Source organism: Tinamus guttatus, unplaced genomic scaffold (assembly GCF_059628265.1).
Source record: "Tinamus guttatus ecotype Peru unplaced genomic scaffold, ASM5962826v1 Tinamus_guttatus_pri_ptg000193l, whole genome shotgun sequence".
Taxonomy (NCBI): domain Eukaryota; kingdom Metazoa; phylum Chordata; class Aves; order Tinamiformes; family Tinamidae; genus Tinamus; species Tinamus guttatus.
The window spans coordinates 2,619,320-2,640,647 of record NW_028288727.1 but is presented as its reverse complement, the minus strand read 5'-3'; the positions used below and the strand labels follow the sequence as shown (position 1 = coordinate 2,640,647).

The 21,328-nt window shown below is 40.5% G+C and overlaps 1 protein-coding gene across 2 annotated transcripts in view; it reads left to right on the top strand.

Annotated features, from left to right (window-relative positions):
* The window catches only part of SEMA3D (semaphorin 3D), a 137,929-nt gene extending 123,559 nt beyond the window's left edge, over window positions 1–14,370 (top strand). For both annotated transcript variants that reach the window (XM_088523517.1, XM_088523516.1), the window contains exons 16-18: window positions 1,385–1,449; window positions 3,540–3,679; window positions 13,498–14,370. In XM_088523517.1, the coding sequence (XP_088379643.1) occupies window positions 1,385–1,449; window positions 3,540–3,679; window positions 13,498–13,911 (619 nt within the window). In that variant the 3' untranslated portion in view covers window positions 13,912–14,370. The remainder of the gene's footprint in view (window positions 1–1,384; window positions 1,450–3,539; window positions 3,680–13,497) is intronic.
* The last annotated feature ends 6,958 nt before the right edge of the window (window positions 14,371–21,328 follow it).

Genomic DNA, 21,328 nt, shown 5'->3' with positions numbered 1-21,328 from the left:
CACATGATGTCCCTCTTGGTCTGTTGGCTGGTTTAGCCAGAGCTCTGAGATTGCTGCCTTTACAGCCTCTTCATTCCTGTTTAGAGGAAGCTTTTCTGACAGTAATTCTTGTAGTAAGGGTCAGGGGTTGCAGCCTGAGCTCAGGCTCGGGAATGAGACCTTTATCTACCTTGGGGACTACAGGACTGGGACCTATGCAATTAGGCAAGCCATTGAAGTTAATGAGTCATAGGTTATTGTGTCATGGTGTCATGGAACTTTATGTATTTTCCCTCAAAGCCAAAGTAAACTAAATTCAGTGAAATGTAGATGAAAGCAGAAAAGCAAGTGTTCAGGCTCACTGCAAAGTTAGTCACACGTGAGGCTTGCTGAAGCCTGAGGTGGGACTGGGATACAGAGATTGATGGTCCGTGCTCTTAAACAGATGTTCGGTTTGGTGGGTAGGCCAGAAGTCTGTGGCTCAAAAGAAGGAATGGGTGCCTGGCCTTGGGAATCCTCCAGTAGATCAGTTACTTAAACGTTTCCCTCTGTCTAGCTGCCTGCGCTTCCAGCATGTCTAAAGCTTTTACCACAGTGGACACCTCTGCCTCAGGATCCAGCTCTCCTGCCGAGGCATCGCGTTGCCCTGCTCCCTTCACTCACAATGTGGCTGTGAGAAACTGAGCCCCTTCCTGTGTCTCAGCTGCTTCTACTGAAAGATTAAAATATGAACTTCTGTTTCTGTTTTTTTGGGAGATAAATGCAGTCATTGACATGGGAAGAGTTATTTTCTTTAGAACTATTACAATGAAACAGCACTAAATCACAGTTTAAGTAACTGTGACACACCCAGAGATTACCAAATAAGTTAGTTGTGAAACGGGGTACACAATCTAAGACTTTTGACTCTCAGGATCTTACTCTGTTCATTTCCTTATAAATAATCAGATTTCTCTCCTTTCTTTTTTAATTAAGTAAAATGTAAGTTTTTCCTTCTTCATTTTAATGGTTGACTTACTGCTTATTCTGGGCAGATCCTGAGCTCAAGACAGTCAATCCCATCCGAAGATCTGTGAAAGAGCTCCTGAAGCAGGCTCGGGTGCTCTGTCAACATATTGCACATCTTTTACTCTAGTCAGACTTTTTTTTTCTATCATCTCGTTTTTCCCTCTTTCTCTTCCCAGCGGTTTTCCCAAATCATAAGCCTTTCTCTTGATGTGAATTGTACAAATCTCTCTAGGCCACATGCTGCTTTGAGGGTGAGGCTGGTTTTAGTTAAGACCGTAATTGTCAGCAGTAGGGTGGGAGCAATGCGAGTCCACATCTGCTGAGCTCCTCTGCATTTTGTTGTTGAATTCCAGCAATTATGTCTGAAGTGTTACAAGTTGTCATGCTCTTCCCATAGGCGAGCCAGAAGGCAGGATGTCAAATACGGAGACCCTGTTGCACAGTGCTGGGATGTTGAAGACAGTGAGTATTTTGCATCTTTCTTTTCCTTTGGTTGCTTCAATAACAGTTTGTTGCAAGTCTTGACTTGTGCAACCCTGCTGAGCTAGAGGGACTGACACTGTTGAAGAAGTTGCTGTCAATGTGTTTTTTCTCATGCTGCAGTGGCTTTGCTCAGGCTTGACCATTAACAGAGGTGAGGTCCAGCACCCCTCCTGCTCCTTGTGTGATGCATTGCAGCATTGACCCACAGCACCAAAATGTGTCAGCAACACAAAAACCCCACTCTGCACGAAAGCAGATACCAGGACCTACACTCGTTCAGAAGACAGCAGATAACCTCCTGAGGAAATGCATATGGGCAAGCTGGGACTTCTCCATCCTCTTCCCTGCCGCCATGCACATCGGGACAAAAGTCCCAGGGCCCAGCTCCAGCTGCCAAATTAGGCACCTCCCCCACCCAAAGCCTATTAAAATACTCCTGTTATTAACAAGAGCCTCGACCCCCTCCTGCCAGCTCCCCCTTCCCTTTCCCACACCCTTTTTTCGAAAGCCAAAGCGTCTGGCTTGCTCCATTGGCAACTGCAGCCATTCCCTTGCAGCCTGCACTGTCAGTATGAAATCCTGCGGTTACGCAGCGATCTCTGTGGCAGCACAAATAAATGGAAAGCATTCAAAACCAAGCTTGGGTTTGTCTGGGGTTCTTGTATTCACTTATTAAAGTGAACAGCCCAGTCAAAACAGTATTGATCGTATCGCAGAGTTGAACGTTTGATTCGAGTGAAGCCACCACTTTCGACTGATCTCGGGTTATTCTCATGCGGCGGCGGCGCTGGATGCCTGCTGCAGATCTCAGCATGAGTCACTGCAGAAATCAGAGCTGCTTGCCACAGGATCAAAGCCCGAGCCTGCTGCACAGTATTCAGGGCTCCCACTGTACATGCGTACATGCAGACATAATTAAAAAGTAAAAAATCTCATTTCCATTAGAGTCAATGGCAAAACTCCCGTTGGTTCCCAAAGGGCCGGCATTTCTCCATTTACTGTGGTATCTGAGACTGTGCAAAGCTCACAGTTGCAGCAACACTAAGAAAAAGGCTGCCAGTGGCACTTTTTCTTGGACACATAAAGAGATAGTGAAAGAACCATTCTTGCTGGACAAATGTAAAATGGCTTAGTACAAAAATTAAAACAAATCCTTGGCCATCCTGTACTGCCACCAACAGAAACTTTATCCAACTGAGGATGACCACTGTGCACCATAAGGACTCAAAGGTGGCCTTTACCACCACAAAGGTGTATCTCTGTTATTTGTGATAATTAGGAGTGTTACAACCCCGAAGCTTACTCAAGTTTAGTGCTCCACTGTGCAAGGTTTTCTGTTTGCAGACTGTCTTGACTGCATAAAATTGTTTGGCTCTACTGAAATCTCTGTTGTGCAGTGAAATAAAAGAAAAACATTTGATGCAGAGAGCTTGAATTTCTGTAGATCTCCTGTATGTACTTAAAATATTGAAAAAACAAAACTGTATCCATTTTGTGTTGAGCTGACTTTTGTTTTAGGGGAAGCTGCTGCTTTCACCTTCCTCACTGATATTGGCAGAGTGTAAGAAACAGCTTATGCCTAATGATAAGACAGATAAGACCCAGATAAGGCAGATAAGACCATATTGGAAAGGGAAACAGAGAACAGAGATTAGAAATGTCATGCTTAGGTTTTATAGAAGGCCACAAAGGGGACCCAGATCTTCAACTTCAGAGTTTTGTCTGGAGCAGGCTGAACTGCTCCCTCTCAATCAGGTCCAGTAGTAGCATTACGTCCAGGAAAAACACAGAGCGAGTTTTAAATCCCTAAAAGGTGAAAGCCTCAACTTTAAAATGGAGCAAGCCCATGATAGAGATTTTATTGACCTCCTTAAAAAACAGTTGCACTGAAAAAAGGTTAGCAGCCGTCTCTAAATCCTCATAGTTATGTTTTAAGCTAAAAGTTAAGTTTCCTTTTGCTTTTTTTATACTTCATTCGCTCTTATAGCATCTGTTCTGAATCAGGCTATTTTCCCATTGCTTTAAAAATCAGGTCAGGGTTAATCTCCTGTACCATGTTTGCTTTCCAGGCATTAGTCATGAAACTGCTGATGAAAAGGTGATTTTTGGCATTGAATTTAATTCAACTTTTCTGGAATGTATTCCTAAGTCCCAGCAAGCTTCTATTAGGTGGTATATTCAACGCTCTGGAGAAGAACATCGAGAAGAGGTAAGTTATAGTCATCAAGGCAAGTTTCCTCCACAGAGAATTCAGCTGAGTATTGAGAGGCAGGAGTTACTGGTATTAGTAGATGTTTTTCTTTTCCTTGCCTCACCTTAGCTATCACACAGCATTCTGGTATCACCATTTGGGGCATACAGTGGGGGGAAGAGGAGGCCATTTGCACTGTATCTTAAGCAGTTTTGTTTATTTACTTTGGTTGTATGCTCATTCTATTAAAAAAAAAAGAGAGAGAAGTTGTGTGTTAAACAGTACTAAGATATCAGAGTACCAAAAAGTTACTTTTTTCCCCCTAGCAATTAGCAAAACTAATACTTCTATGAACAAAAATATATTCAAAGCATTTTTTTTCTAAATCAATCTTTATTGACTTTAGTGTCTGATTGCCATCCCTTATCATGTTAAGTGATGTAGCTAAGGGCTGATGCATATGGCTCACTGCTTCTCTCCATCCCTCCCTGGGAAAGGAACAGCCCATGCAGTCACAAGTTTCTTTTCACCTTGTTTTGTCTGGTAGAGCCTGAGGATTTTATTTAAATGCTGCTCTGCACCTGTGTGAAGAAGTCGGGTTAAAGATTCACACTCTGCATCTGAAGTAGAAAGCGGTGAGATATGTGGTTGTCCCTAATTTCTGCAGGATCAGGTTCGGGGTCCTCCCTGGTGGAGCAGCCCTTGGAAAGACTCCAGCTCCCTGCTCACACCCTCCATATTTTCCTGCAGATTCCTCTCCGAGCTAGCGAGAAATGAAGGGAGCCTGAGCACGTTCCCAAACGGTCTACAGGTTGGGACTGTTTTGAACTGGGATGGAGCGCATCTCCAATCTCATAAGTCTTCCTATCCTTTCTCTTACATGAATGATTCTGCATCTGAGGCCAAGTCCTGCTGTGATTGCAACCATGGCAACAAGGAAAGAGAAGGGAAAAGAACTATCCTTTCAGATTAGCTGGTCCCAGGTGTTAGATATGCTTTTTTGTTGTTGTTGTTAAATATTCAACCTAGATAAAATTTAATTTCAATGACAGGAACTATCAAATGCACAATGGCGTTTTAAGTGTGGCCTTCCTCTCTCAATGCTCATTCATCTTGAGACCTTCTGAGTGCACACGTGGGCTCCTTGCTTTTAAATGCCAGGGAGACCTAGGCTTGCCCAGATACCTGTGAGCACAGCCCCATTTGTTGAGATGCAGCTCACCGTGGTAAACTCAAAGCACTGCTTATAGCATGAAGGCAAGTCTCCAAGAAGTTGTCAGCTTAGAGTTGCTAATTCCAGTTATGTGTTGGCCCAGGTAGTGAGGGTAAGGGGGCAGGATAAGGGGGCCTCATGTGCTTCTGATTTTCCACCAGCTGAGACAAAAATGCAGGACTGAATATTGATTGCAACACTGCAGTACTTTGAATTTTGAATTTTCTTCCTTTCTCTTGTGCTTTGGGTTGGCAAAGATTCCTTCCTCTGTGGAGAAAGAATATATCATTAATGGATAGGCATAGTATTTCCCATAGTGTAGGCTTAATACCAAAGGAAGGAGGTTAATAGTTTGAAATACTATCTTAACCTCTGTTATAATCCATACTTGGAGACATACTTCTGATCAACAGGCCAAGCATGCTCATAGCCACAGGTGGTTGAACTCAAAACTTACCTTAAGCTTATGTTTATCAGTCTTTAAAGACCTATGAACATTCATGGTTTATGCTTTGAATGGTTTACCTTTAACTGCCCAGTACAAATGACTATGTCTTCCACTTCCCTAAGGCACCAGTTCAGAAAATGCACTTACATATTTGATTATACCCATCCTCACTCAGGAAAACAAGCTAAGTAGATGCTTAATTCCAACCACGTGTTTAAGTCTCATTTTCAAATACATTTAAGCAGATACTTACTTTTTTGTTTTTCTTTTCTTTTCTTTTCCTGAAGAGGAAATTTATACTGAGTTTTGAGGAGCCTCAATCATTATAAAAAGAATGCATTATAACATGGGCCCACATTTCTCAAAGAAAGCTACAAATTGCCTAATGTGGCCAATTCGCTGTGAAGGCTGTGTAGTTCAGAATCACGATAAGTAGCACTTTCCACTTTTGAAAGCCTGAGCTATGTACAGAGCTGTTTCTCAGGTTTGTCTATCCAAACTGAGGAGAGAGGAGAAAAAAAAAAAAAAAAGCTGAATTTCTTATAAAACACTGCTTTAATTCCAGACCTCTGGAGGTCAGGAAGCCAAATTCATGTTGTGTTTCTCTCTCATCCAATTATACATCAGGCTGCATGTCAAACTGGCTCTTGAACAAAGTTAAGACACCCTGTAAGCCTACCTAATATAGCCTAAGTTGAGACTTTATTACCTTATTACCTCCTGCTACCATGCCTGTTTACAAAAGGTTCACTGGGGCAGTGAACTGGCACTCCATTCCCTGGTTTGGGCTGAAAAACCAGTAATCCGGGAGCAGCAATTCTGCTGTCCCGTGGGATTGCCCAGTTCTCCCAAGCAAAGAGTCAAGGATGGCAAGGGGATAGTGCATGAGTTGATAGTATTAGGATCTCTAACAAGCACACAGCACACTTCTTTACACATCAGCAGTCTTCCCCAGTGCTGTTTACTGGGCTAGCTCTGTGTAAACAGCCTGACATCTGTTTGTATGAGAAAAGTAAAGCTTTGCTAAAAGGCTAGATTAACCTTTGAGGCAAATTTAGAAGAAAATTTGAAGAAGAAATCTGCAGACAGATTGTCTACATTATGAATGCTAACAGTAGGCAAATAGCTTTTTTGCCACATATTGTCCCTAAAGCCATAGCAGTGTTTCTAAGATCTAACTTTGATAAAATAGAAGTTGGAGCACATGTTGCAGAACTCCTTGAGGGTAAGGGTTTTTTTTTTTTTTTCAGTCTTTGAAGACTACAGCCTATGTAAATGCATGCACACTTTGGCAATCACAGGATCAGATCATTTAGAGACAATATATATCCATATATATTGGTCCCTGCCAGAAAATTCTTCTTCCTATAGGAACAGATTTCTTAATATTTTGACCTAGGTTAGTGTCAGTGTTGTAAGAACTGGAAGTCAGTGCGAGGAAACTCAGCTTGCACACTCAAAATCATCATGCTAGGACATTTCATTTTTTTAAAGAGGAACTCTATGTTTTTTTTAAAAAAAGATAAATGTATTAATTTTGAATGTTTTGAAATGCACATATCTGAAGCTATGGTCCTAAATTTATATATTGCAGCCTAAATAAATGACTGAATCACTCAAATGCTGAGTGATCACTTTTCCTATTAGAGAGAATAGAGATATTTTCAAGTTAGAACACTAAATCGCTTTTTAATTTGTGGATCTAGAAATTAAGGATTTGATATTTTCTAATTTGAAACCTAGTTCCTCAGTGAAAACAAATTATTCGGGGTTATTGCCTAATTGGAGGGTTTAGAAGATGCAAAGATACAAAGATAGAGCAAATGGCATTTTCTTTTCAAATTTCTTCTATTTGACCAAAATACTGCACGTGACAGAAAATAGTGCAATCATATTTAATGTGTAGCTTGATCTTTGCTCAGCCAATGCTGTACTGTAATTTTTCCTATTACAGTTATATTTTCTGCTCTTTCCCTCTTCCTGCAGTAGATTTCTCAAATAACACTGTACGTTATTTCAGTGCGTGTCTTCAAGGTATAACTTATAGTGATGACAATACCATGCTCTGCAAATGACTCTGCACCTGGAACTTAAGTTATGGACTTTTAGTTCCAGAGCTGTAACTGTAACGTCTCAGCAAATCTTTAAACTTCACTTCACAAATAGATGGTTACGCCTTGTCCGTGACATGCAGTCCAGCTTCCTGAGGAAAGGAAAAAGGACAAAATCCAGAGGAGATGGGAAGCATTTGGCCCAGCAGGATGCCTTTGACATTTCACCCACCAGGTCATGGTTCAGACTCCAACTTTCGCCAGAACGACCTGTGGGATGGGACAGGATCTCCTGTGACACAGGAGCTGTCACCAGGTCATTTGGCTGCCAGTGGGAGTACATTTCCCTGCAGTTTGGGGCTGTTTTAAGGTCACGAATTGAATATCGAGTGCTTTTGCATCTCATGGTGCTCACGCAATTGATCATATTTATTCCCCTGCTTGCAGGGTTAGTCACTGAGTGGAGTCAGAGCTTTATTGGGAGTGGAAATCATATAAAAAGTTGGAACGCCATTTGTCCATAATGTGTTAAAGTGCTGAAGCTTCCTGAAGCTTAAAAATCAGATGTGTATTTCTCCTAAAATTCCGGTGTGTTGTGTTATGTATATAGGTGTCAGGACTGGAAAAAAAAGCAAATGCAGGGCCGTTAGTGAACACAAAACCATTCTTTTGAGTGTCCAATGGATTTTTAATATATTCAGCTCTACTTAATGTCAAGTCTTTTATACCGAGTCACCTGTGCCCCCCAGGTTCACCAAGCTGCCATGTGCCCTTGCAGGGTACAGAACAAGCCATATGGTCTGAAATGCAGGATAGACACCTATGTCTTCTATCTTGCTCCTTCTAGCTCTGTTCATAGCTGGGGGGAAGAATCCACTGGAAGGCTGAGGTATGTTCTGGTGTCTCCTTTGGTAGCTCTTTTCCCAAACTCCTGCCCCCAAGCACAGGCAGTGTTTTCCTGAAGGCCCAGCTTAATGCCCACCTGGAAGGCTTAGTACAGGATTAGGAAAGGTGCCTTCCTAGGCACAACATTCTGACCCACACACCCCATCAGAGCAAAGAGCTGTTGTTCCCTTTCTGCATTTTAGCCAGACTTAGAAGGCGTTTTTCAGTTTGGCCAGCCTAGACTTCTGTCCCGTTTACTTAACCTTATCGGGAGTACATTGGTGAATGAAGCAAAAGTTTCCCTTTTGTGTTGTGGCTGGACATTTTTGCGTCACGATGGCCACGGTTGTCTTTGTTATAAACATCTGGTCAGCAGCATCGTGTGATAAAAGGTCACAGATTCTGCGTGAGCCTTAAAATCTGAGAGTTGGAGGAGAGCCGAGTGAGGAAGAGGAAATACATCAAGTGTGAGTCTCAGCAGGACTCTTGATGAGAGGGGTGCAGTTCAGTGTTTGTGTTGCAGACACACACTGAAGCTTTGGGTCAGTGAGAAAGAGAGCAAGAGAAGAGGTAAAAATAAGAAGTTGATTCTGCAGCCTAGAAACTAAATGCAGCTCTCTTGCTTTCCTCTTTTATTTTACTCTGATTCATTGGCTTAGAACTGTTGTTTTATTATCTCCTTTTTCCCCCGATATTGTCAAATTATTAAATATGAATAATATTTTGAATTTTCTAGAAAAATGTAGAGAAAAGAAAAGTATCTCCGAGTTGAGATATGCCTTGTGATTTTTCTTTTTGCTTTTATCTGACTATAATTGGGGATAGGAGCTTAAAAAATAAGCTTGTAGTGAGATATTAGCTTCACAGTTTCACCTGTAGTTTCTTAGTAAATAATAATAAAAAGCAAAAACAAAAAAGAGAGAGAAAAGGAGAGAAATAAATAACTCCGCAGCTGTGTTGGAGTTAAATGATTATTTTCCCCATACAAAAGCCTCAAAATTACCTATAACAATAATTCCAACAGAAACACTGACCTTTATTTCCAGTCAAATGGTGGGGATGAAGAAAAAGACAATGCACAAACAAAGATGAATGCAAATTCTCAGCAAATGCTCCCCCTTTTCCTTCCTCCCACTCTCAATTTGTTCAGGGTTTGCAGCTAACCCTTGATTAGCCCAGCTTTACCTCTAGCATTTTTTCACATGTTGATTAATGAGGGAGGGCAAGGCTTTGAAGCCACTTTCTTCTCCCAGACAGGTGCAGTGTTTTAACTGTGAGAGTTGACATGTGAATTATTTGTAAAGAGGGAGCTATCTAAACACATCATTAGCAAAGGACAAAAGGCATTGACTTAACCTGGTGCCACAGCGCTTTCAAATCCTTGGTTGTTTTCCAACCTACTGATTGTTTAAAGATTTGCCATCCTTATTGGCAAGGCCTATTCTTCCTGCATGGTTAAAACCGGGTTGTGGAAAATCAAGTATTTGGTTTACATGGAAGTCTTTTTCCGTTGTTAAATGTTGTTGCTATCTATGGCATGCCCCATGTTTTATGTAATGTATCTTATGCAAACTTAAAGTGATTACTGCAGTGATTTAAAAAAAAAATCTGATAAAATATGGTCAAAATCTGGTTCCTCTCCACTAAGAAAAGTAATGTTTAGTCTTTATGGTATGCGCAGATTTAAACACATATCAGTATCCTTTTATGAATTAAAGCTTTTGTTTTTCTGAATTGTTACCTAATTTATAAATAGTTTAAGAATTGTCATACAAGAGAATAATTGATTATGATATATTGAAAAAAAATCATATTTGACAGAGATAAAATAATGCTTTTACCTAAACACAGTCTTTCACCATCCCCAAAATTTAATAAAATATATTTTACATCTATAGTCCAGGAACCAAAGAGCACATTAAGTATTCAAGAGAAAGGTTAAAGATCTGCTACCAAGTAATGAAATGCCAGGTGTTTATGAAACTCCAGAGCCCTGTGGGGGAACAAGTAGAGAGGAAAGGCAGGAAGAATTCTTAACCTGTGGGTAAAACAACATAAACAGGATACCAAAAAGAGAAGCGAGGAGGGAAAACAATAATGAAGTGTTGCTCAATATGTGTGAAATCGGAGCCATAATTTCATCCTGCCAGAGGATAAAAAAGGAATCAACAGTGAAACCACAGAGAAGAAGGAGGTGACAGTCCCCGTAAATCATTACCCAAGGTTAGCACGGGACATTCTGTAAGAGTGCTGCTTCATTAAAAATAGACGTTGTGATGGGCTGGGATTAAGGGACATGACCAATTTACCCTGTTAGCCTGCTCAGGGGTACCCCAGGCAGAGAGGGCAGCTGCCTTAGTTAACATGTTTAAGACCAGAAGGTGAAGGCACAATAGTGAATGCTTCCAAGTTGCAGGGAGCTGGGCTCCGGAGGTCTTTTCAGCTGGAGATCTGCCATTATCCTGCTGTCCTTTCACTGGAAAATCATCGGCGCGCTAGTGGGGGCCTTTTGGAGCAGCTGGAGGGTGTCCAAGGGTGGGAGGTGCACAGCTGTCCAGCCGCTCTAGACTCCAGCGCTGGCAGAGCTACCCATCGGCAGATGCTACGAGTGCAACTGCACAGAGCCCCCCTGCTCGGCAAACTTGCTCCCGCTCTCACTCAGGCAATGTGGGAACCGGGGCTCTGGTAGCACTTTATGGAACCCAAATGTCTGGGAATCAGTTGCTGCTTCCCAACCTTCTTTTCCCCAAGTTCCTCGTGTGTTGATGCATGGGATTCGCCATCCTTGGCGTGAAGCCTGGGCAGAAGAGAAGGGATTCCCCATCAGGTGGTGACAAGCAAAACTCCCACCTGGGTATTTCCACCTGGTCCCACTCTCCCTGTCTTTGTGCAGTCCAGCCCCACAAGGAAACACCTGCCCTAGACATGTTTCCGCGTATAGCTACTTATCTTTGGATGCATTAATAACTTCTGTGCCCTTACATTTACTGCAATCATAAGAAACGTACAGAGAGTTTAGCTTTGAATAAAGTGTTACAAGCTGTTAAAACTGAGAACTACTGTTCTCTGCTGTAGCTTCTGCAGATGGAGAAGTGGTCTTTTCTATCTGTCCGCTTGCTATAGTCTGTGCAAGTGCTTGTGTATCCACCATGAGTTCTCTGGTTTAAACGCAGTGTAGTAAATCAAAACTAGCTTGTACTCATGTAGCACCTGTTGTCAGGAGATAATCCATTTTTCCAGGAATTTGCTGAAATTAGCAGGATTTCATGCTGCTGGTGCCAGTAAACATGATTATATCCAGTTTATGATTAAAGAAGCTGAAGCTGAGGGGCAGCCCCACACTGTGAACGGGTGGCAGGAGCCAAATAGTGTTTGGCCAAAGAACTGGGCTGCCAGAGCCATGTCCTGTCATGAGATTTGTAGCATTGTGGCATTTGTGGATTTTCTGTCTCTGACACAGTCAGATCAATGGTAATACAGAGGAATGGATCTATTTGTCTATCTGCTATCTGTACTTTACTCTAGAGTTTTATAGTGGATATAGTATTAAACTAGAAACCCCCTCTCTCTATACGTATTATTTATATATCTATGTGTGTATTGCTTTCTCTAGTGATCTAGGAATGGTTTATTATATTATTTAGTAATAACAAAATAGTTACCATGGAATCTTATCATATATATACACTATATGTAGATATTTAGAAAAAGTATGTGTATATACACATATGCACACACACATACTGCATGCACGCATCTTTTCCCATGGAGTCGAGGAGGGAATTGTGTGCAGATTTTTTACATAAAGAAGCAGTGTGTAGCTTACCCACTGTGAATAAATCTAATTTAGGCATCTTTATGCCTCCCTGCTCTTCCTCCTCTGAAGTTTGCTGCAGGGTCAGATGTGCACCCTGGGAAATTTTCCAGATTCATCGCTGAGTTTCTGTGCCCCCTCCTTTCCCCCTTTTTAAACTGAGCCCTCTGCCTTATGCTGGAGTTTTTATACATTATAGCAATGCCACCAGCAGTGCTGGTGCTGTATTTAAAGCACTGGCTTTAATGTGGGCTCCTGGAGCTGCACTGCAGGCTGTCTCAGTGCTGTTGGGCACTGCAGCCTCTGCGTGGCAGCAGAGCATAGCATGGCCCGAGGTGGCAGCTTGCTGCTGGAATAGGATCATTTCCAAGCAAAGGCTGGTGTCAGAAGAAGACACTGGGAATTTGGGCCCTCACTTCTACTCCCACCTCTGCTATCGATCTTTGCACGGGCTTTGGCAAATCGCTTACCTTCTGGGTGCTCCAGCTGCAAAAGTATTTGGGTGTCTGCTGCTCGTCTTGGTTGTTTTCTGGGAGTTAGATTATTTTGTAAATCTTCTTCAGATCACCAGATAGATATGTAATTTACCTGACAGTGCTATTACTCTTAAGGTGTTCCTTATTTTAATAAGAAATATTATGCTGTATTTTTGGAAATATTCCCATTCGTAAATCAAAGTGTAGTTTTCCATTGACAGGCTTCAGCCCTCACTTGAAATCTCTCTTTTTTATTTTTTTTCTTTGCCAGCACATTGCATTTCCCCATACATTTACATTCTTTTCCTGTAAATACTTTTTTTTTCCACAGTTCTTAAAGGCAAAATAATGAAAGAATTGAAGAACCATGTGGGGTTGTAGCCTTCTAGTCTTACTGGGTACTTTTAATCATAATCCAGTGAGTCAAAGTCATTTCACTTTTATAAAGCCAAGTTGAAGATCAGAATCAAAGAAAGTGATTTTGAAAACTTGATAGTAGGAGTAGGAGTTATTAGAAATGGAATGGTGCCTACGTGCTTCATGTGCATATAAAGACCCAAATATGCTGGGTGAAATAAAAATACCTCAAGAAATACAGTCTATGCGTCATGAATTACAAAATTACTGAGATTTGTGGGCCCTAAAAGCATACTGTTCCATGGAGAATGTAATCAACCATCCTGTATTTTGTTCTTTTCAGCTGTGCAGCATGTGTATTTCACCAATGCATGCTGAAACACTACTGATGGAGATGCTATAGTTAGGAGCACCACTCCAAAATTGAGGGGTTGCATGGCATCTACCTGAGCTTCACGCACCCCATCCATGCTGGCAGCCCATGGGTGGGATGTGCCATGTGCTGGCCATGTCTCTCCACCAGCTGAAGAGAGCCCTAGAGATTTTCCCAGTAAAATTAACACCTCGTGTTCTTCTTTGTCCCACCACGCAGCTAAAGGCCGATGAGAGGATCATCAAAACGGAGCATGGGCTGCTGATCCGCAGCTTGCAGAGGCGGGATGCAGGAGCCTACTACTGCAAAGCCCAGGAGCACACCTTCGTGCACACCATCGTGAAGTTGAACTTGAACGTCATTGAGAACGGGCAGATGGAAAGCACCCAGAAGACGGAGGACGAGGAGGGCCGGGTGAGGGATTTGCTCACCGAGTCGCGGCTGAGGTACAAGGACTACATCCAGCTCGTGAGCAGCCCCAGCTTCAGCCTGGACGAGTACTGTGAGCAGATGTGGCACCGCGAGAAGCGGCGGCAGCGAAACAAAGGTGGGGCCAAGTGGAAGCACGTGCAGGAGATGAAGAAAAAGCGAAACCGGAGGCACCACGAGCCTGCCCGGCCACCATCTACGTAGTCTGGAAATTCTATTTAAAGCAAGGACATTTTCCGTGAAAAGAAAAAAAATATACTGTGTTATGGTTTTGTGCATCTTGCCTCTGAATTAATATTGCTTCTTGTCAAAATCAGATAACTCACAATCACTATTAATCTGTTACAAGATTGTATCATGGGACACAGTACCAAATGAAGTGTTCCCTATCACAGTACCACACACCAGGCAATAGTTTCAAATGCTCTCATTAAGAACAAAAGATGTACACTTCAGCTAATTTCTGGATAGCCTGAGGCTACACGAGTTGTGTTCTGTACTTCTTCTTGCATAATTTTCACATAGGATTTAGTGTCCGTGTTCCCGTGTTAGTACTTGCTGCCACGTTCCCCCTCAGAGGTGACTGCATTTCAGAGGAGGGCAGACGTATTTGTAGCTCTTTGGCATCTTTCTGAATAAGAAGCACTGTAGAAATGTGTGACAGATCCGAAAAATGCGCTCCCCCCCACTCTTTTTTTACCCATTTGTCTTGTATAAAGGCACATGGGTGGGGTTTGCTAGCAGGGAGAGGCTCAGCAAAAAAAAAAAAAAAAATCAAATATTGGCTTAGGAACGACATTCATTTTTCCCCACAAAAGGAAGACGGCATAATCATACCTTAAAAGTGGGAAATTATAGAGTGTTATCCTTCAGAGTTTGAGAAGCCATCAGCTTGCAGTCCATCTGCTGAAATGAAATGTTGACTCTAATTGAAACTGCCACCAAGATGTTTGGGAGTAAATTTCCTAAGTGATGCGTGGGAGGTATGCGCACAAATCCTATTAACAAATAATGGGATTCCTGCCTGCACCTCTCCTATCTCTCCAAAGGTTTTAACCTGACTGTTTCTCTGTCCCTTTGCTAGCTTCATTTTATGCAGAGGGAAAGAAAAATAAAAGACAACAACAAAGCTAAAAGAAAAGACGATGAGGGAAACATATTTAGCGCCTGAGACCAGTGCTCTTGACACAGAGCAGACATTCCTCAGATGTGTGTATTCTTTGGGATTTTTTCCCCAAAGGTCTTATGTATTTTTAAGTTGAAAAAAAAATGCATTGTTGGAATTAATACTTTTTATTATAATTAAATAAAACAAAAGATGTCCATGTGTAAATAAAATATGTAAGTTAGAAATTTGCTATAGACCAGAATCTCATTTGTAAAGTGTTCCTTGTTCCTAGTTTCATATTTGGCTTTTAAGAGTTTATATAAGCAGAAACACTGGGCTTCATTCTTACCTGTTTTATACCAGTATGATTTCATCAAATTTATTCCTGATTTGCAGCAACAAACACAAGCTCAAAATTAGGCTTACTGTGCCTTCTCATGAGTCGCTCCCCCTTTTTCTCTCTTCCATCTAACCTCCCTGCCTTTTGCCTTTCACGCCTTTTTGAGTGTGAAATGACAAATTAGGCACTTCCTCGCATGGAAGGGAGCTTTGATGGCTACCAAAACGACAGGCTTCACCCATTTCTCATGCATTCTGCAGACCTTGAGAGCAAAGCCTGTGGGAAACTCGTGTAATTGGTGTGCAGCTCATTAAGGCACTGGGAACTTGGGCGCTGCAAGTTGCAGGTCGCCTGCAGCCCCGCTGGTGTCTGCGTGTGTGTTTGGTCCCTGGCCCCTAATTGCGTGAATGCAATTTGCATCATTGCTCATTTCCTTTCTGCTGAGAAGCACTAACGTGCAATGTGCAGGGAGGGTTTCAGGAGGGGAGCTCAGCTTACCCAGGTTTGTCCCCTAAAGCCGAATTTGCATGTATTATATAAAAGCCAGCAGTACCATATGTCATTAATTTTATTTTTTTTTATAGGAGATGTATGAGTTAATTGGAAGGTATTAGATGGCATACGTAAAATGCTTTGATAGTGTTAAGCACTGAGTGCTAAATATTGTAAAAACATGGCTGTGGGGCAGAGGGAATTTCATGGCCCAGGAGCTTTAATCAGCAGAGAGACTTATGCTGAAGATACTAACCAGTAGTACAATGTCTGAGCACCTGCACAGAACATTCTGTCATTTTTTTTTTTTTTTTTTTGCTGTGAAACTAAGGCCAGATATTTCACAAGAGACTCATCATTTGGGGTGCCTTGATATTAAGGACAATTTAGTTTTCTCTAAGAACATGTGGGGTGTATTAAACTGCTAAATTTAAAGTACCCTTAGCCTGGAGTATTCAATATTCTTGGCTGGAAACGTATGCTGTCACCTTACGGAACTTGCCAAATTATTCCTTACTGGATCTTTATCAGTCCATAAAATCCCATTTCTCTAACTTGGCCTTTAAGTAAATGAGTGGAACCACACTCAGGTCTAGACACACAGTGTTACATGCACTGGCAGAGGTCTGCTTTTCTCCCTCGTGATGACTCGATGCTTAAATTGTTGCATTTCAGAAAGTTCTTATCCCATGCCCGCTTTCTACATTAACAAACAAATCAACTCCTTCTTTCATGTTTTTCATCTTCCATGGAAACTAAATCATTTGACTTATGTTTAAAAATTATTGGGAGTATGTATTCTGCAAAGGAAGCTCAACATTGACTTCAGTAGAAGTCTTGACGGACTAATGGTCATAGCGCTGGAAGCATTAGATTTAAGTAGTTGAATTAAAATGTTATTACTCCTAAAAAATACCTTTTATTTCACTTATTCCAAATGTCGCTGCAATGAGACTTTTCTTAAAGAAATGACCTCATCAGTCTGGGGTTTGCTGCTAGAGTGAAACCCCAAGTGATATATAAGGCCACTTTCATCACAGGGAAATAATTTCAATATCCTCCAGATCAGTGCACTCTATTGGGTTGATACCACCCCAGGGAGAGGTATTTAATAATATTGCACAGATAAAAATCTGTGGTTTGATACATTGTATAAGACATATCCTGTAGCTTGAACTGCTAGCACAGCTTCTTGTGTGCAGCAGCTAATGCACATGCATGTTTCCAGAGGCCATCGGAGACTAGGGTATGAGTTGGACGGACCAGGGATCATGAAAGAAGGTAAGACAGGATTTTGTTGGGTTGGACTCTTAATGCAAGGTCACAAGAAGGAGTAGTAGGAGCAGTGGGTCATCCAGCAACCTGCCATCCTACAGAGGCCTTCAAAGGCTGACATAGCCCAGAGATTGTAACAGGAGAGGACTGGAAAAAGTCCCCACTTTTCAAAAAAAAAAAAAAAAAAAAGGAAAGGAAAGGAAAAAGTTTCACCTTGTGTATAATTTAAAGCCTCAAATCTAAATCTACTTGAATTTCAAAATGTGGATTTGGGGGTCAGTTGTGCTGCTGTGAGCTGCACTACAAGCCACAACAGGCTCATAGTTAAAATGAAACTGAACCTACGCTCCTTCAAGAGCTCAATAAAAATGAAGTTAAACAAAGTTTTGGTTCAGAGCTGAAAAAAGTTGCCTCCACCTTAATAACTGAAAGTTTTAAACAGATCCCTTAGTGCAAATGATACAATATAGGTATATATTTACATATTAACCAGGAGTCTGATTATTAATAAATAATAAATTAGCTTTTCCTCTTTCTGACTCTACTTCAGCAAAAGACTGGAGTTTAATCAAAGTGCAGGGGTTTCAGATGGAGTCTTAGAATAACCAGCACAATGTGAGCTGAAGTTATAAAAATGTTAAAAACTGACATAAGCTTTAAAGCCCAACAGGGTCCTAAACTTTGCAGCAATCTTGAAGTCAGTTAAAATAAAACAGAAAATGGGATTAGCAGAAAAAGGAATAAAGTATTAACACTTATTGTGATAAACCAGTTCAGTTGCTGGAAATAGCTCTAACAACAGGTGTGAATGTGTATTCAGGCCATAAGCAATTTTTTTTTTTTTTGGTTTGTTTCGTCTAAGCAGTTAAACCTACACTTGCTTGAGATATCTAACAGCTTAATCGTAAGTAGTCTTTGGACTTTTTCTTACGTCACTTTTAATGTACTAATTAGGTTAAATGCAATGGAATTCCTCTGTTTCATGTGCTATTGAAATCAGAAGATCCCCACAGTTTAACTGCTACAAACCCCTTAATCTAACCGCTATGTGTATTGATCTGCATTTAAGGTGGTGAACACTTATTTGTTATTATTGCTCATTATTCAAAAATGAGTCCATATGTCTTGTTATAATGTTAAACTATTTAATAATGTAAATTGATTTTGCTAATGATTTGCCATGGAAGCATGTATGTAGAGCAGGGCTTGTCTTAATGTGTTATTGTCTGCTCATTCTGTAGCAGGTAATTGCCGATGATTTCAAGAGCTGATGTTCAGATGATCTTCCACGGATGGCAAAGACTAAAGTCCTAATGGCTTCAGCAGAACTGAATCCTTGTCTAAATAGACTCTAATTTACCAATGGTTCAGTAGTCAGCCCAAACTGTGTGTCCTTCTGTACAGTGCACTGGCCTGGTTCTTCTCTTGTACAGTTGCAGAGGAGATGGGGAGGTCTAAGGCGTTACATCAACATGGATGGAAAATTAAGCCCACGTGCCTCTCTAATATATTCTGTTACATTTTATAAACTTTAAATAGTCTCTATCGTAACATTTTATTCTGGTGTTGCTAACATTACCCTGAGTTAGGCTTCTGTGGTTAGCTGAAGTGTGAAATTCCCCGCAGTTGTAGGCCAGTCTCCAGCTTTGTAAAGTAAGTTCATTATTGCAACAAAACAGAAGTTATGGTTTAATTATATATTCCACAAGACAATTTTTTTTTTTTGTAAAATTTAACTTCTATATAATATCAAAATAGTGACCATCTGAAAATGTATTGTAAACACCAGTATTTTTTTTTCCTTTTCTTGGACAGGTAATTGTACGTAACAGATTCTAAATCTCAGATTATCACCTCCCAATGTGTACCTGAAACATCTGTGGTGACAGGAGTAGTGAGAGTGGGTATTTATTTGCTTTTTTTTTTTTTCCCCCTTCCTCCAGTTAAGCCAGTTTTCTCATGCATTTGAGACTTTCTCCTTCTCTCATGCAATTCTGCTTCTATATGGAGAAATATTGCAGACAGGGACATTCCTAAGCATTAGGTTTTACATTCTGTATCAGATGTCAACAAACTACTGTGTGGTAGAGACCAGGTCCATTTTCCGTTTGCTTATGTGACAACTTTAACAAATTCACCAATTTAAAATCGAAGTCTCTTGTGCTTTAAAACATAAGACATTGCATGTGGTAGAAGAAGAGCATTTCTGCGTGATTTTTTGGATTGATATGGACTGCTGGTTAATAGCTTCAAACAGTACAACAAGCCAAGGAAGCTCTCTGCTCAGTCATAGATGTCCACAGTATTTTTAACAAGACCAGAAACATCTTAGTTTTGGTGTTGCCTCATATTCCGACCCTTTCCCCTGAAAGCCTTTTGGATATTTGTGTGTGTGCGTGTGTGTTTGTTCTAACCATTTTATTCCTGCTACTTCTATCACTAGACAGGATCATGTCCAAGGCCAGACACCTTCTAGACATGAAACATAGGACAAAATAATAAGTGGGACAGAAGTTTACACAGTTATTGATATGGAGATAACATAATATGTTCATAGTGGATAATGTCTTATGGATTGAATGACTATATGGAGATGTAATGGGCACTGTACCATTTACCTGGTCTAGGCTGAAATTGAGGATAAATTTACAGAAGATGTATTTTTCTTTTTTTTTTAATTTTAAAACATTGTCAGTGTAAATACATATAGAAAATCTAACTGTTATTAGGTCTATCTGTCACTGGACAGAATTATGCAAATAAAAATGCATTAACAAAACCTCAGAAATTTCTACTTTTTATTTTCTGGACTTTCAGAAACTTGTTTTCAGATTTTAAAATTTATTTAATAATCAACTGTCATTAAAGTATGTTTTTATTTGAACTACGTTTTTATTAAGAATTCCCTTTCTTCAATATTTTTCTAATCTGCACTTTGAAATATCTTTTTGTAAGCAAAATTAGAAAAATGGGAATGTTGTAAGTAAGTTGAAGTGGAACGTTATATTCAAGTGTAATGTATTCAAAGCTTAGAAAAAGCAGCAGCAGAGACTACCTGTATCATTGTTTGAAACTTTAAGTGAATTCTATGTGAATTTTCTTATTGAAAAGAATTATAATAATCACATTTTAAGACTGCTTGTCAACATCTCTTCGTTGTAAAAAACTGGATTTAAAGAACATGGATCTGAGGGAATAGAAGTGAAAATAGATTATCTCCAAATGTTTACATGGATTTTTCTTGTGGATGATGCATGCTTTTGTATTTTACTCTACCTTAGTGACCTGGGGCTATCTCAGGATGTGTATTGTCTGGGAAGAAAGGAAAAGTTTACAAAGGAATATCTCCAAATTCTAGAGTGGAAAAACAGACTAAATGGACTTGCCATCACAATTTTGATTAATGCCTCACATTTGACCAATAAATGCTAGTATTTTTTTCCTAAGGTGAAATACATTGCTCCTTCAGAAGTCCAGCACATGGACTGTTTTCCCTAAATCTTCTTTTTAATTCGGACAGCATGAGTGGTACAGAGGTTGACCTTATGAGTGGGGCTGAATTTCACTGCTGTGGCATAACTGTTTATAGTGTAATATGACTGAAATAGTTGGATAAGAGTGTCTATTTGTAAATGACTGCAATGTTGTGTTAACATTATAAGTGAGAAATCACTTCAGACCAACAATAAGCAATGAGCTTGTCATGCTTGCTATTTTGCTAGAGATTCCAATCTTATTCTGCAAGGTAATAGAAACCATGAAATGTATCTTTCATCTGTACTGTAATAAACAGCAAATTCTGAGTCTGTTTCTTCTTTAAATTCCTGTCCAACTCCAGAGGAAAATATGAGCTTTCAGAGAAATAAAGTCCACATCGTATAATGAAAATAACAAGGCTAAGGAATTAATATAAGGCCAGCCACCCAAAGTGTCTTGCTTCAGAAGGTGTCCTACCTGAGTAAGGATGGTTGGAGTTTCCCCCCTATAAGGAGAACATGCTCCAGACCAATAAAAAGAGTGAGCCTCCAAAAACGTCTCGGGGAAGCCACGGACCTGACCTGATTTGGAGTTAGTACACAGAAAACAATACACAAAGGCATCTCTATGTTTGTTGGGTTTGATTCAACAATAGCTTTTAAACGCATGCATTAAAACCAGCATCCTTAAAGACTGCACTGACATTTTATTTCACAGTTGCCCTCCAGTCAAACTGATCCATCCTCCATCTCTGAAGGCCTCTGGAGGACCTTTGGTTCTAAGGGAGTGCAACTGTTTCCTGCAATTAGGAGTGTTTTCAGGATAGGGATATTTCTGGGAGAAGGAAAGGCTGTTTGTTTTTTTAATCAAGTATCATTACCTCCTTCAATGGTTAAAGGGAAAGGGGAATTTTGGAAAAAAAAATCTTC